The 15,000-nt window shown below is 45.3% G+C and overlaps 1 protein-coding gene across 1 annotated transcript in view; it reads right to left on the bottom strand.

Annotated features, from left to right (window-relative positions):
- The window catches only part of LOC127619700 (F-actin-uncapping protein LRRC16A-like), a 47,736-nt gene extending 43,555 nt beyond the window's left edge, over positions 1–4,181 (bottom strand). The window contains exons 1-2 of the mRNA XM_052092651.1: positions 4,006–4,181; positions 3,448–3,545 (exon numbers count right to left, since the gene is read on the bottom strand). Coding sequence (XP_051948611.1) covers positions 3,448–3,545; positions 4,006–4,045 — 138 coding nt within the window. The 5' untranslated portion in view covers positions 4,046–4,181. The remainder of the gene's footprint in view (positions 1–3,447; positions 3,546–4,005) is intronic.
- Positions 4,182–15,000: the final 10,819 nt, after the last annotated feature.

Below are 15,000 nucleotides of genomic sequence, written 5' to 3'. Positions count from 1 at the left end.
ACACACGCAAACTCACTCACACACACACACACACACACACACACACACACACACACACACAAACTCACACACACACAGACACACACACACACACACACACACACACACACACACACACTCACGCACACACACATTTGTAAAAAATCTAATGCAATATCTTGTGATAATACTGTATATTTATATACTATAGACATTATTTCACTGAGCTGAAAAACTATTTTTCTCATAAATGTATTTACAGTTTTTTTCAATGGCTAACAAGCGCGTACCCATACTTCAGATACTTTTTCTAAACTCTTAACACAGACTCACACCTACAAAACACAATTGGCCAAATGGATCATTTTCTTCTCAAAAACACATTTTGTTGAATATATACTAACTCTTCATTTCAACATAGAACACATCTTCCTCTGCACACACTAACTTTACCAAAACACTGGAAATCTGACTCAAAATTATTCTGTCAAAGAATAACACTTGTTTTCACTTCACAAGGTACATGCAGTCAATCAAAATATACCAGGTTTCAAAATACTGGCTATTGTTGACATTACAAAAACTGCTTTTATGTTTCAGTTTTACAGGTATTTGCATACAAAACATGCAATCCACCGTTTTTACACTAAATGTCTTGGTTGGGAACTGTATGTCCACATGTACAGTAATGTTCACATTCAAAAGCATTCCAGTAAAAAGCAAATCAGTTTTATTTTCCTTTACTGTTTACTACAGGAGGCACAGTAGAAACATGGTATGATAGAACAGAAAACGTTTTAAAGTATTGCTTACAGTGAACAAAATATCCATGAAACACACAAGAGCATTCAGCCCAGAAAAAAGGGCCTGGTTGGCCTCCAATTCCATAACTCTCTGAAACAAAGTTTATGTAAATCATGTCATTACTGTATACCATACTGTACTGTAACCTATTACTGTGTAGGTTACCTACTTGCAAAGTGCAAAGCTTATAGAACTGGACATTGAATTGAATATACACTATACCTGGACATATTGTCACCACCACGCATTCTTATACCTCTACCTTGCCCTCTCCTTGGGCCTGCTCTTTTAACTGGCCCTGCACCTCTCACTGCACCTCTCACTGCACCTCTCACTGCTCCTGCATCTCTCACTGCATTTCTCACTGCTCCTGCACCTCTCACGGCACCTCTCACTGCTCCTGCATCTCTCACTGCATCTCTCACTGCTTCTGCACCTCTCACGGCACCTCTCACTGCACCTCTCACTGCTCCTGCATCTCTCACTGCTCCTGCATCTCTCACTGCATCTCTCACTGCATCTCTCACTGCATCTCTCACTGCTCCTGCATCTCTCACTGCTCCTGCATCTCTCACTGCATCTCTCACTGCACCTCTCACTGCATCTCTCACGGCATCTCTCACTGCTCCTCTCACTGCACCTCTCACTGCATCTCTCACAGCATCTCTCACTGCACCTCTCACTGCATCTCTCACTGCACCTCCCACTGCACCTCTCACGGCACCACTTACTGCACCTCTCACGGCTCCTCTCACTGCACCTCTCACGGCTCCTCTCACTGCACCTCTCACGGCATCTCTCACTGCACCTCTCACGGCACCTCTCACTGCATCTCTCACGGCACCTCTCACTGCACCTCTCACAGCACCTCTCACTGCACCTCTCACGGCACCTCTCACTGCATCTCTCACTGCACCTCTCACGGCACCTCTTACTGCATCTCTCACTGCTCCTGCATCTCTCACTGCAACTCTCACTGCATCTCTCACTGCACCTCTCACTGCACCTCTCACTGCTCCTGCATCTCTCACTGCATCTCTCACTGCACCTCTCACTGCATCTCTCACGGCATCTCTCACTGCATCTCTCACGGCATCTCTCACTGCTCCTCTCACTGCACCTCTCACTGCATCTCTCACTGCTCCTCTCACTGCACCTCCCACTGCACCTCTCACGGCACCACTCACTGCACCTCTCACGGCTCCTCTCACTGCACCTCTCACGGCATCTCTCACTGCACCTCTCACGGCACCTCTCACTGCACCTCTCACAGCACCTCTCACTGCACCTCTCACTGCACCTCTCACGGCATCTCTCACTGCTCCTCTCACTGCACCTGTCACTGCACCTTTCACAGCATCTCTCACAGCATCTCTCACTGCATCTCTCACTGTACCTCTCACTGCACCTCTCACTGCATCTCTCACTGCACCTCTCACTGCACCTATCACGGCATCTCTCACTGCATCTCTCGCTGCTCCTCTCACTGCATCTATCACTGCACCTCTCACTGCTCCTCTCACTGCACCTCTCACTGCACCTCTCACTGCACCTCTCACTGCATCTCTCACTGGGCCTGCTCTTCTCCCTGGGAATCTTGCTCTTACTCTTCCTCATCCTGATATTACAGTGTTTGTCTGTTTCTGTTTCTCAAATTTTCCTTTTACTGTATAAGTGTCAATGTAATAGAAAAAATAACCCCTGCCACTGAGTCTAAGCCAGACTGGAATAAGCTGTGGTTGGCCCAATTTACCCAACATAAATCAGCTGTGTGTCAATTATTCAATAGTTTGTTTATTATCAGCTGAGATATATTGTTTCTGAACTGATATCATTGCAGAAGCAGAGGTTTTTATACTGTATCTAAGGTTTGGGATATTGTTTTTGCTATTGTGGGATGGTGTGTGTTAACATTTGTAAATACTACAAAAACAATCCATAATTTTGTTGGGAGGTAAACGCTTGTCTGTTAAGAAAATGTAAGCATTGTGGAAACGTGTTCACTGACTGCATATTGTGTGAAAACAACATGAAATGTGTGAATGGTATGGCCACAAAAGACAGATGCTGTGCTAATTGTGTTTAGAGTTTTGAAAATGTGACAACTGGTTGGACAAACGCTTGTTAGCCACTGAAAAAAACTGTAAGAAAGTACTGTAAATTATAAGTAAAGTAATTGGTAATATGATTACTTTTCACTGAAGTAATCATTAAAGTAATCTGATCAAAATTTTGAGAAGTAATTAGTAACCCAACCCCATTTGTAACTTGAGAAGGGACAGTCTGAACCCTGCCCTCTTCACTGTAATGTGAGTCTATGTGTGTGTGAACGGCTTTACAGCCAAACATCAGGACTGAAGGCGCTGCATTTCTTGCAAAATCTTGTGGGGTCCTGGAATGCAAAGTGTGTGTGTTTCATGCCCAGAGGGAAATAATTCTGTCATGTCAGGACAGGTAAATCAGGACAGGTATGTGTCAGTGCCACAGCAGAGTTACACAGAACAGACAATAACACAGCTGCATTCAGATCAAGCACAAATGAACAGAAATACACAAAGACCAAATATAGAGAGTCATTGACAGACCTCACGGATAACATTCAAGAATAAAAATTAAAGTCAAAGTAATACACAAACCAATATTTATAAAAGACCCAAAACTCACCAGGATTCTGACCCCCAGTTTGTCACCTTTGACCTCTAGGTTCACCTTCTTAACAGCACACAGCTTGACCTGCTGACCCACAGCATCTTGAACACTCTCTACAGAGAGACAGACAGACAGACAGACAGACAGACACACATGAGCTATCTTTAATATCTGAATTGTTTCTCATAGAGAGCAGTGAGATCCAATGGAGAACAAATTGAGACTTTTGGATGTTTCTCACATGTAGAGTTTCACAACAGATCTCAACAATGTCTCAAACTGTGCTCAGAATTGCAAAGATATCAGAATATGTCAAGCAAAACATGATTATGCAGTTCCATTTACTGTATTTATTTCCAGTACTTCCTGTGCTCAGGTGTGCATGTGGGCGGAGTCTGTATTGGGTCATCCCACAGCTAAGTATTATTAATATAATTAAAGCATTAAGATATAAACAGCTCTTTATTGAAATCATTAAATGCTCTTCACAGGCAAATACACAAAGATGTTGAGTTTGCCTGCTGTGATCATTACAGAATATACTGTATACAGATGACTGTGGAAGAGACTCACCCAGCAGACCTCCAGGAATGTCTGACTCGTCTGAGCTCATCTTTAAACTGGATTGAGAACTTCAGAAGAACTCTTGTAGTGAGTTTGTCTCAGACTCCTCGTGAACGCATCATTCATTTATGACATTAATTAATAACACAGAACTACACACCGGAGGACTTACAAACATGTGAAAGGATCAGTTTTCAGATGAGAAATACCTCCTTCAAGACATCCACAGATCCCACCCTTCATTCCACACTTCCTCTCTCTCTCTCTCTCTCTCTCTCTCTCTCTCTCTCTCTCTCTCTCTCTCCTCTCTCTCTTTCTCTCCCTCTCTCTCTCTCTCTGAAAAACTTTAATGTTTATTAATACCAACACCACTTTGCCAGCCAGCCAGAGTAATAAACATTATATACAGTACAGTGGGAGACTACAAGGGGAAATTCTTCCATTTTGCATTTTTCTAATTTAATAAACATTTTTCTTTACACATTATAATATCAGCATATCGATTTGAGAGCAAAATGTCATTGAAATATTAACAAATGAATTTGAGAATTCTGGTAGTACTAGAGAAGTATCTAGTTTGTCGCTCTTTTGTTTTGTTTGTTTTGCTTTGCCATTTTTTTGCAGTATATATTATTCCAAAGTTGCTTTACAGAAAAAATGTTATTAACCTTGATGGGAATCAAGACTCAGCTGAGGAAGAAAATAAAAACAACTTGTATGAAAATTCAGAACACACATATACATTCATGATTAGGCACGAGAGAAACAGTTCACGCAGACCCCTCACTGCACTGGGGCGTTCAACAGTTCACGCAGACCCCTCACTGCATTGGGGCGTTCAACAGTTCACGCAGACCCCTCACTGCATTGGGGCGTTCAACAGTTCACACAGAACCCTCACTGCATTGGGACGTTCAACAGTTCACGCAGACCCCTCACTGCATTGGGGCGTTCAACAGTTCACGCAGACCCCTCACTGCATTGGGGTGTTTAACAGTTCACGCAGAACCCTCACTGCATTGGGGCGTTCAACAGTTCACGCAGAACCCTCACTGCATTGGGGCGTTCAACAGTTCACGCAGACCCCTCACTGCATTGGGGCGTTCAACAGTTCACGCAGACCCTCACTGCATTGGGGCGTTCAACAGTTCACGCAGAACCCTCACTGCATTGGGGCATTCAACAGTTCCCGCAAACCCCTCACTGCATTGGGGCGTTCAACAGTTCACGCAGACCCCTCACTGCATTGGGGCGTTCAACAGTTCACGCAGAACCCTCACTGCATTGGGGCATTCAACAGTTCACGCAGAACCCTCACTGCATTGGGGCATTCAACAGTTCACGCAGAACCCTCACTGCATTGGGGCATTCAACAGTTCACGCAGAACCCTCACTGCATTGGGGCGTTCAACAGTTCATGCAGACCCCTCACTGCATTGGGGCGTTCAACAGTTCACGCAGAACCCTCACTGCATTGGGGCGTTCAACAGTTCACGCAGACCCCTCGCTGCATTGGGGTGTTCAACAGTTCACACAGACCCCTCACTGCATTGGGGTGTTCAACAGTTCACACAGCGTCACAATTGAATATATAGCTTAAGTAGCTTGAAGTTTAGCTCACTAAGTTTTTAAAAGAGTCGCTTGATTGTAGTAAGAAGATACAGTTTCAAAGTAACTTCACCAATATTATATATGTAACAATGGCGTATTTGATTGCATTTTTGCAATTTTTTCATGGTGGCTGATACATCAGCTAAATACTATGCATTTGGCAGGTGTTCATTTCAAACCTTGTTCACCAGGAGTAGGCTGTACGACAAATTCGGGAGAAAGGAAATCAAAACAGTGTCTTTGCAATCGCACCCATACTTTTTGATGGAAAATTATCTTTAGAAAGTGTTGAGATATTTGATTAACTGAAAATACATGTGTTAATTGCAACAATTACTTATTGATGAGTTAATAGTAATGTGCCTCAACAAGTCATAACATAATGATATATTTGCAAACCATTAGTTAATGATTCATTAAAACAAATGCTGATACAGCCAAAGTACTGCCTAAAAAGTCATGACTTGAGAACTCATTTATCTTTAATGACCATCATTGGACTTTATAAAAGCTGTTTATTTAACATCGGTTTCCAAAAACATTGCCTCAATAAAGAAAAAAACAGAGGGATGCAGAGATAAAGATATTAATAATAATAATGCATTAATTAAGCATGTTTTAATGTATATTAGTGTACCTGTATTGGGTGGAAGTTCAAATACATGGCTTTTGCTCATTGTGGTAATTAACACATTAATTAACATTATTAGTTCATATAATAAATTATTGGGGAATTAATCCATGATGACACATTTAATTAATAACAATACATATATGGCTTAATATATTAATCAGACTCTTTATTAGTTGCTGATGTGGCAATCATTAATTCATGCTTAGTTAATCATGAGTCATACATTAACTCATTATTATATGTGCATTAGTTAATCATTAATTAATGCTTATTAATGCACCTGTATTGTAAAGTGTTTCCAGAGGAGATGTATGATATATCGGTTTTACCAATTAATCTGTGCCGATAGTTGCTTTTTTGCAACTATCATTTATATGCAAAAATCTCTTTTTCATTATTTAATAATTTCAAAATAAGAGTCCCAAGTGATTTTCGGGCTTGTTTGTGCTAAAAAGTTAAGCGTTGTGTACCAAATGTTCATTTTCAATGGTTATTACAGTTTTTCTCAATTGCTTAAACACTATAACCAGGCTTTTGAACTAAAGTTTCAAAACCATAATGCCATTTATCAAAAAGCACACCCATTTCCCTAAACTATAAACACTATTCCCCTATTTTGACACGAGTCAGATTTGTTGAACTGTCACTGCAAAACTCTACACACAAATCCCTTAATTTCTCATTGCCTACACCATGTAGTCATTTAGAAAGCATTAGCATTGAATATTGTTCACTCAAGTCAGCATAGTTTCAGCTCAATTTGCACATAATTACCCAGGTGAAAACACTAAGAGTCACAATTGATCACACATCAATCAGAACTTTCAAGATACATAAAAGTGCCAGAGTCAGTTCATTTGAGTTTTGGAACAATGGATCCACAAAGAAATGAAGGAAGAGGTCGAGGAGGGAGAGGAAGAGGACGTGGTGAAGGAGGAGGAAGAGAGGGAGCTTGTAAACATGGTCATTGCCAATAATGTAATCCGCCTGCGAGAGATTCAAAGGAGAGTGATTGAGGATAATAATCATTTTCGGGGAATAAATGCCATCAGCCTCTCCACAATTGACCGCACCCTCCGAAAGCACCAGTTCCGGATGAAACAGGTATACCGCGTCCCTTTTGAATGAAACTCTGACAGAGTGAAAGACCAACGAGTGGAATATGTTCAGGTATGAATTTTGATATCGCATGAAGTATTGTGTACCATCAGAGTATAGCAGTTTATGCTGCCATTTGTGCCCTCTTGAACTGTGCTTCAGCAGTGATTTACTCTACTGTGTTTCATGTGTTTTGCAGAGAATCTTTGAGACTGAAGGCTGGCCTGTTCCCCATGAAATGATCTTTGTGGATGAGGCTGGTTTCAACCTGACCAAAAGAAGGAGAAGGGGGAGGAACATAATTGGCCATCGGGCTATTGTAAATGTCCCTGGTCAGCGCGGAGGGAATGTCACAATGTGCGCAGCCATCAGCCAACGAGGGGTACTCCACCGCCATGCCATTTTAGGACCCTATAACACTATGCTCCTCCTTGCTTTCCTTGACGTCTAAAAGAGCATATGTTCCAGCTGGACCACAGGGAACCAGCACAACCAGACCACCTTCACTACGTTGTTGTTTGGGATAACATCAGCGTCCATCGCGCTGCTCTGGATCGAGACTGGTTTACCAATAACCCGAGATTTTCAAACATCTTTCTGCCTGCATACTCTCCCTTTCTAAACCCAATACAGGAGTTTTTTTCGGCATGGCGGTGGAAAGTGTATGATCGAGAACCTTATATGCGTGTTCACCTCCTCCATGCCATGGAAGAAGCCTGCCTAGATGTATCAGTAGATGCGTGCCAGGGGTGGATCAGGCATGCAACAGGATTTTACCCCCGCTGCCTGGCTAGGGCTAATATAGCTTGTGATGTGGATGAGATTCTCTGGCCTGACCCAGACCAAAGACAGGAGGCTGAGGCGGAATAATCTTCTTTTTTTTTCTTTTTTTTTGTGTTGTACTGTGTAGTACATGAATGAATAAAAATGTGCCAATGTATCCATTGGTTGTGTCTTTTGTTCATCATGTGAAAAGGTTTGTGAGGAGGGGAACCACAAGTAACATAACTTACCAGTTTTGGAAATATTGTTTTGAATTTATTGCACCAGTGTGTTAGACTATGTTGTAGTGTGTGTTATTTTGAGGGCTTGTGTGTCATGTCTGAGGGCAAAGTTTGGTTTTTCAGCAAGAGTGAATGGTTTAGAGTGTAGAGCTTCATTTTGACCTGAAAATAGGTTGTTTGGGAAACTGGGTGAGACGTTATGGATTTGTGTTTACTGTTTTGAGAATACGAGGCATAGTTTCAAGAAACGTTTTTAAGCAATCGAGAAAAACTGTATTAGGAATTTGATTGAACACAAAACAAACTGCATTTAGGATTTTATTCATTTTGGACTTTTTGTCTTTGCCCACAATAATAAAGAAAGAAAACACATTTTTAAACATCCTATAAATCAATTTGAAAACTATCAGCCTTTTCCACCACCTTAGTTATCGGTCGACCTCTTTCTACAAAACGCTTCTACATCATAAGAAAAACTGTCAGATGAAACATAAATGCAATAAATACACGATTACATGGCTTGTTTTTATGCAGTTAGGGAATCTTTACAAGAATTACTAACCAATGTAGCGTTTAACATCATATAGAAAGTTACAGATAATATATTTTCTGTCTCATTCTCTGAACAGAATCCACAAACGATCAGAAACGGATGTGGTTATTTTCACTCTGTGGGGTTTTGAAGTTAGGAGCAGCTCATCTTGTGTATATTTAGCTTTATGTAAAAATATCAACAACAAAAAAACAAGTGTATTTTTGTACTTTATTTATTTGTTTATAGTTAAAACAATTGAAAAAATCTACCAGTGCTGAAGAAGTAATCCAAAGTATTTAGATTACGTTACTGATCTTGAGTAATCTAACAGAAAATTTTACATATTACATTTTACAGCATGTATTCTGTAATCTGTAGCGGAATATTTAAAAGTAACCTTCCCAACCGTGCTTATACAAATGAAAAATAAAGGATTTTGGACTTGTAGACGGTTTCCGCTGGTCATATTAGTAGCCACATCTGTGTCACACTCACTCACACACACTAGCAGACAAACACACACTCACTCACACACACTAGCAGACAAACACACACTCACTCACACACACTAGCAGACACACACACACTCACTCACACACTCACTCACACACACTAGCAGACACACACACACTCACTCACACACTCACTCACACACACTAGCAGACAAACACACACTCACACACACTCACACACACACTCACTCACACACATTAGCAGACAAACACACACTCACTCACACACACTAGCAGACAAACACACACTCACACACACTCACACACACACACACACTCACTCACACACACTAGCAGACAAACACACACTCACACACACACACTCACTCACACACACTAGCAGACAAACACACACTCACACACACTCACACACACACTCACTCACACACACTAGCAGACAAACACACACTCACACACACTCACACACACACACACACTCACTCACACACATTAGCAGACAAACACACACTCACTCACACACACTAGCAGACAAACACACACTCACACACACTCACACACACACTCACTCACACACATTAGCAGACAAACACACACTCACTCACACACACTAGCAGACAAACACACACTCACACACACACACACACTCACACACACACTCACTCACACACACTAGCAGACAAACACATACTCACACACACTCACACACACACTCACTCACACACACTAGCAGACAAACACATACTCACACACACTCACACACACACTCACTCACACACACTAGCAGACAAACACACACTCACACACACTCACACACACACTCACTCACACACACTAGCAGACAAACACACACTCACACACACTCACACACACACTCACTCACACACACTAGCAGACAAACACACACTCACACACACTCACACACACACTCACTCACACACACTAGCAGACAAACACACACTCACACACACACTCACTCACACACATTAGCAGACAAACAAACACTCACACATACTCACACACACACTCACTCACACACACTAGCAGACAAACAAACACTCACACATACTCACACACACACTCACTCACACACACTAGCAGACAAACACACACTCACACACACTCACACACACACTCACTCACACACACTAGCAGACAAACACACACTCACACACACTCACACACACACTCACTCACACACACTAGCAGACAAACACACACTCACACACACTCACACACACACTCACTCACACACACTAGCAGACAAACACACACTCACACACACACTCACTCACACACATTAGCAGACAAACACACACTCACTCACACATACTAGCAGACAAACACACACTCTCACACACACACACAGAGTTTTGTGTTGTGTATTCTAATAAATTAGCATTTTAAACTAGTTTAAACTTTCAGTCAAGGCTTTGTGAAGTCAACATTCATTTTGTCTTGACAAAAGTTCCTCTTGTAGTTAAAACTGACATAAGCGTAAGAAATGTATGAAAACATGTTTGTACTCTCTGAGAGATATTACTGATAAAAGTGTTGTGAGATATCTCACCGCTCGAGACTCTGTAAACAACAAACATAAACATGTCCGCAGTCTCTGACACTTTCTGCCTGTCAATCATTTTGCTCGTTCTCACAGTATTGCAGCTGCAGAGAATTATTGAGACTTAATGACATTATTATGCCATGTAGTTCATAACAGTTGCCACATGAGGGCGCTGTTTCACTGCTGTTGTTTTTAACAACCGTTTCAGCAGGATGTCGGTCTCAATAAAGCTCATCTGGTATCTTTGTAGTTTTGGGAAGAGGGGGCGTGGCCTTTATTTGGCTTTTGGTCCACAGATGACATGATCGATGAGCTGAAATTTAAAATTGTGATACATGGAAATCTAATACAGACTTCTGAAATTCCTCTTTTAGAAACATGCAAAAATCCAGACGACTGATTATTGAGTTTATGGTGAATATTACAGTTTTTTTTTCAATTGTTTAAGCACAATTTTGAAAACAGGGCCCGGTTTGTCAAAACACTACACACAATTAGCACAACCCTACACCAAAGTAGCACAACACTTCAGATCATTTGCAAAATGGAACACTTTTGTCAAAACTATACACGACTTCATAAAAAGAATATTTTGCTACCATACGAAACACACATTTCATATGACTTCAATCTTTTTGAACCAGTTACACACTGCTATTGCTAACCTAAAACACTTTAGCAAGTGTAATTGTCAGTGATTAGAGTACTGTAAATAAAGTACACAGAGAAAGTACAACTATACAAACACTACACAAGACCAATGCTGCAGACTGAGGAAAATATAATTCATTTCTCTCCATATACCCAAATCAATCAACATGGAGAATCACAACAAAACATGTCCCAGTTTTCATGCTACTACAGTAGTGTGCATAACACTATTAGCTCAAACAACAGACAAACGTAAAATACTGTATCCAGTACAGGTTACAATTACAGTAAATAACAACAACAAGAACCATTGTTACGCTTGAGTAATGAGGCTGACGAGGAGATGCGGATCCAAAGCAGTTGAACTTTATTTAACTGAAGGAACAGGGCAAAACACAAAGCAACAACCCACGATGGGGAAATGAAACATAAACTGAATGAGCTGACCAAGGTTGACACGAACAGGGAACTCGGGAAGGAAAGGAACATCAGGTTAAACATCAAACGACGATCGACAAAGACAGAACAAAGACACGGGGTATAAATACACAAACATGGGATAGGTGGCCAATGAAAGAACAGAACTCAAACAAGATAACAAGGTGATTAACAGAAACCAAAGGCAAATTAACAAGGGCAGGTGTAAACAATGAACAGTGAACAAGAACGCTAACAAGGACTATGGAATTACATACGGGACTAAAGTGAAAACTAAGAAGTGCAAAAGTGACAACAATGGTAAACAAGAGGGCAACAGTGAAACGAGACAGGGTGGACTATGGAGTTAAATAAGGGACTAAAGTGAAAACTAAGAAGTGCAAAAGTGACAAGATGGAAAACAAGAGGGCAACAGAGGGACAAGAGAGGGTAACCGTTACATAGCCCCCCCTTTAAAGATCGGATACCAGACGATCCAAAACAACAAAAAAAAAACACAAAAGACAAAAAGACCCACAAAGAAAAAACAAAATGAGGGCACCAGGGGCAAACACACAGAGACAGTTCACGGGGGTACAAGGGGCACTGCGACAGTCCACGGGGGCCATTAGGCAGTCCAGGGAGGTGGAGAGGGTAGACAGGTAGACCATGGAGGCCGAGAGGGCAGGCAAGCAGTCTATGGGGGTGTGTCAAGGGACCAGGGTCAGGTGGCCTGGTGGACATCCACTGGGTAGGGACTGGGTCAGGAGGCCAGGAGAGAGGACTCAGGACGGGAACAGGGGCAGGAGGCCTGGGTGGAGGCCACAAGACAGGGACCGGGTCAGGAGGCCTGGGAGGAGGCCATAGGATAGAGGCCGGCTTCGGTGGCCTGGGAGGTGGTTGTGGGCCAGTGGCCGGTTCAGGGAACCTGGGAGATGACCACAGGGCAAGGGCTGGTTCAGGGAACCTGGGAGGTGTGGCCACTGGGGAGCTGGCGGAGCCGCTGAGGCGGAGCCAAGGAGGACCTCTGAGGCGGGCAGTCGAAGACTTGGGTGGCGGCGCCGCAGGAGGTATAGGCAGGGCCGCAGGAGACCCTGGGGGCGGAGCAGTAGAAGGCTTGGGAGGCGGCGCCGTAGAAGGCTCGGGAGACGGAGCCGGGGGAGGCGATGGCGTAGAAGGCGGAGCTGAGGGAGGCTCAGGAGGCAGAGCCGAAGGAGGTTCTAGAGGCGGAGGCCTGGAGGGCTCTGGAGGTGGAGCCGAGGGAGGTGGCGCCGTAGGGTGCTCTAGAGGCGGAGCCCTAGAAGGCTCTGGAGGCGGAGCCGTAGGAGGTTCGGGGGGGCGAAGCCCTGGAAAGCTCAGGAGGCGGAGCAGAAGGAGGCTCACGAGACGGAGCCGCAGGAGGCTCGGGAGGAGGCTCGGAAGGCAGAGCCGTGGATGGCTTGAGAGGCTTGAAGGGTGGAGCCCTGGGAAGCTCGAGGGGCTTGAGAGGCAGAGCCCTGGAAGGCTCGAGAGGCTTGAGAGGCAGAGCCCTGGAAGGCTCGAGAGGCGGTGCCCTGGAAGGCTCGAGAGGCTTGAGGGGCGGAGCCCTGGAAGGCTCGAGAGGCGGAGCCCTGGAAGGCTCGAGAGGCTTGAGGGGCGGAGCCCTGGGAGGCTCGAGAGGCTTGAGGGGCGGAGCCCTGGGAGGCTCGAGAGGCTCGAGGGGCGGAGCCCTGGGAGGCTCGAGAGGCTCGAGGGGCGGAGCCCTGGGAGGCTCGAGAGGCGGAGCCCTGGGAGGCTCGAGAGGCTCGAGGGGCGGAGCCCTGGGAGGCTCGGGAAACTCTGATGGCTGAGCTCTGGAAAGCTCGGGAAACTCGGATGGCTGAGCTCTGGAAAGCTCGGGAAACTCGGATGGCTGAGCTCTGGAAAGCTCGGGAAACTCGGATGGCTGAGCTCTGGAAAGCTCGGGAGGAGGAGCCCTAGAAGACTCGAGAGACTTGAGAGACTTGGGAGGAGGAGCCCTGGGAGGCTCGGGAGGTGCTGGCTCTAGGATGGGCACGACCACTGGCGTTGGCTCTTGGACGGTCATGGCTACTGGCACTGGCTCTGGGACGGTCAAGGCTCACAGGCTCTGGCTCAGGCTACTGGCACTGGCTCGACGGCCACAGGCACTGGCTCAGGGACGGTCGAGGCTACAGGCGCTGGCTCAGGGACGGTCGAGGCTACAGGCGCTGGCTCAGGGACGGTCGAGGCCACAGGCGCTGGCTCAGGGACGGTCGAGGCCACAGGCGCTGGCTCAGGGACGGTCGAGGCTACAGGCGCTGGCTCAGGGACGGTCGAGGCCACAGGCGCTGGCTCAGGGACGGTCGAGGCTACAGGCGCTGGCTCAGGGACGGTCTGAGGCTCAGCAGGCACTGGCTCACTGGACGCCTGAGGCTACAGGCTCTGGCTGGGTTACCGTGGTTGACGAGGATTCGGCTCGCCACGGTGACATGCGGGCTCTAGCTCGCTCACCGTGACATGCGTGGGCTCTAGCTCGCTCACCGTGGCAGGCGCTGGCCGGGAGGCAGAAGCCCGTCTTCTCTCCTCCTCCGAGCAGACGCAGTGGGCCGCTGGCTCGTGGAAGGCGACTGGCGTGGGGACGGGCTCGCTGACAGGGGCGGCATGGGCCGGAGGCGAAGCTTGTCTTCTCCTCCTTCTCCGGGCAGACGAAGAGGACCGCGCTGGCGCGTTGACCAGCGCGAAAGGACGAACCACGGGCGAATGGAGGGTCAATTCTGCGGGAGGCGCTACGGGGTTCTCCTCGATGATGTCCACTGTTAAATGAGAACCGCAGATCTGTAGGGTCTCCTCAACGAACGCGTCAAGCGTCCAGTCGCGCGTTGCCGGTGGCAGCCGCTCCTTCAGCCCGTCATTCAGGTTGCCTCGGAAGAAGACCACGAGGGAGTAATTAGGAAAGTCTGAAACGTTTGCCAGAGCCAGAAAGTCGTGGATGTGGTCTTCTATAGGTCGGTCCCCTTGCTTCAGGCTGAGCAGATCGTAAT

This window comes from Xyrauchen texanus, chromosome 26, assembly GCF_025860055.1.
Source record: "Xyrauchen texanus isolate HMW12.3.18 chromosome 26, RBS_HiC_50CHRs, whole genome shotgun sequence".
Lineage (NCBI taxonomy): Eukaryota > Metazoa > Chordata > Actinopteri > Cypriniformes > Catostomidae > Xyrauchen > Xyrauchen texanus.
Note: the sequence above shows the minus strand (reverse complement) of the source record. Positions and strands in the feature narration are given on the sequence as shown.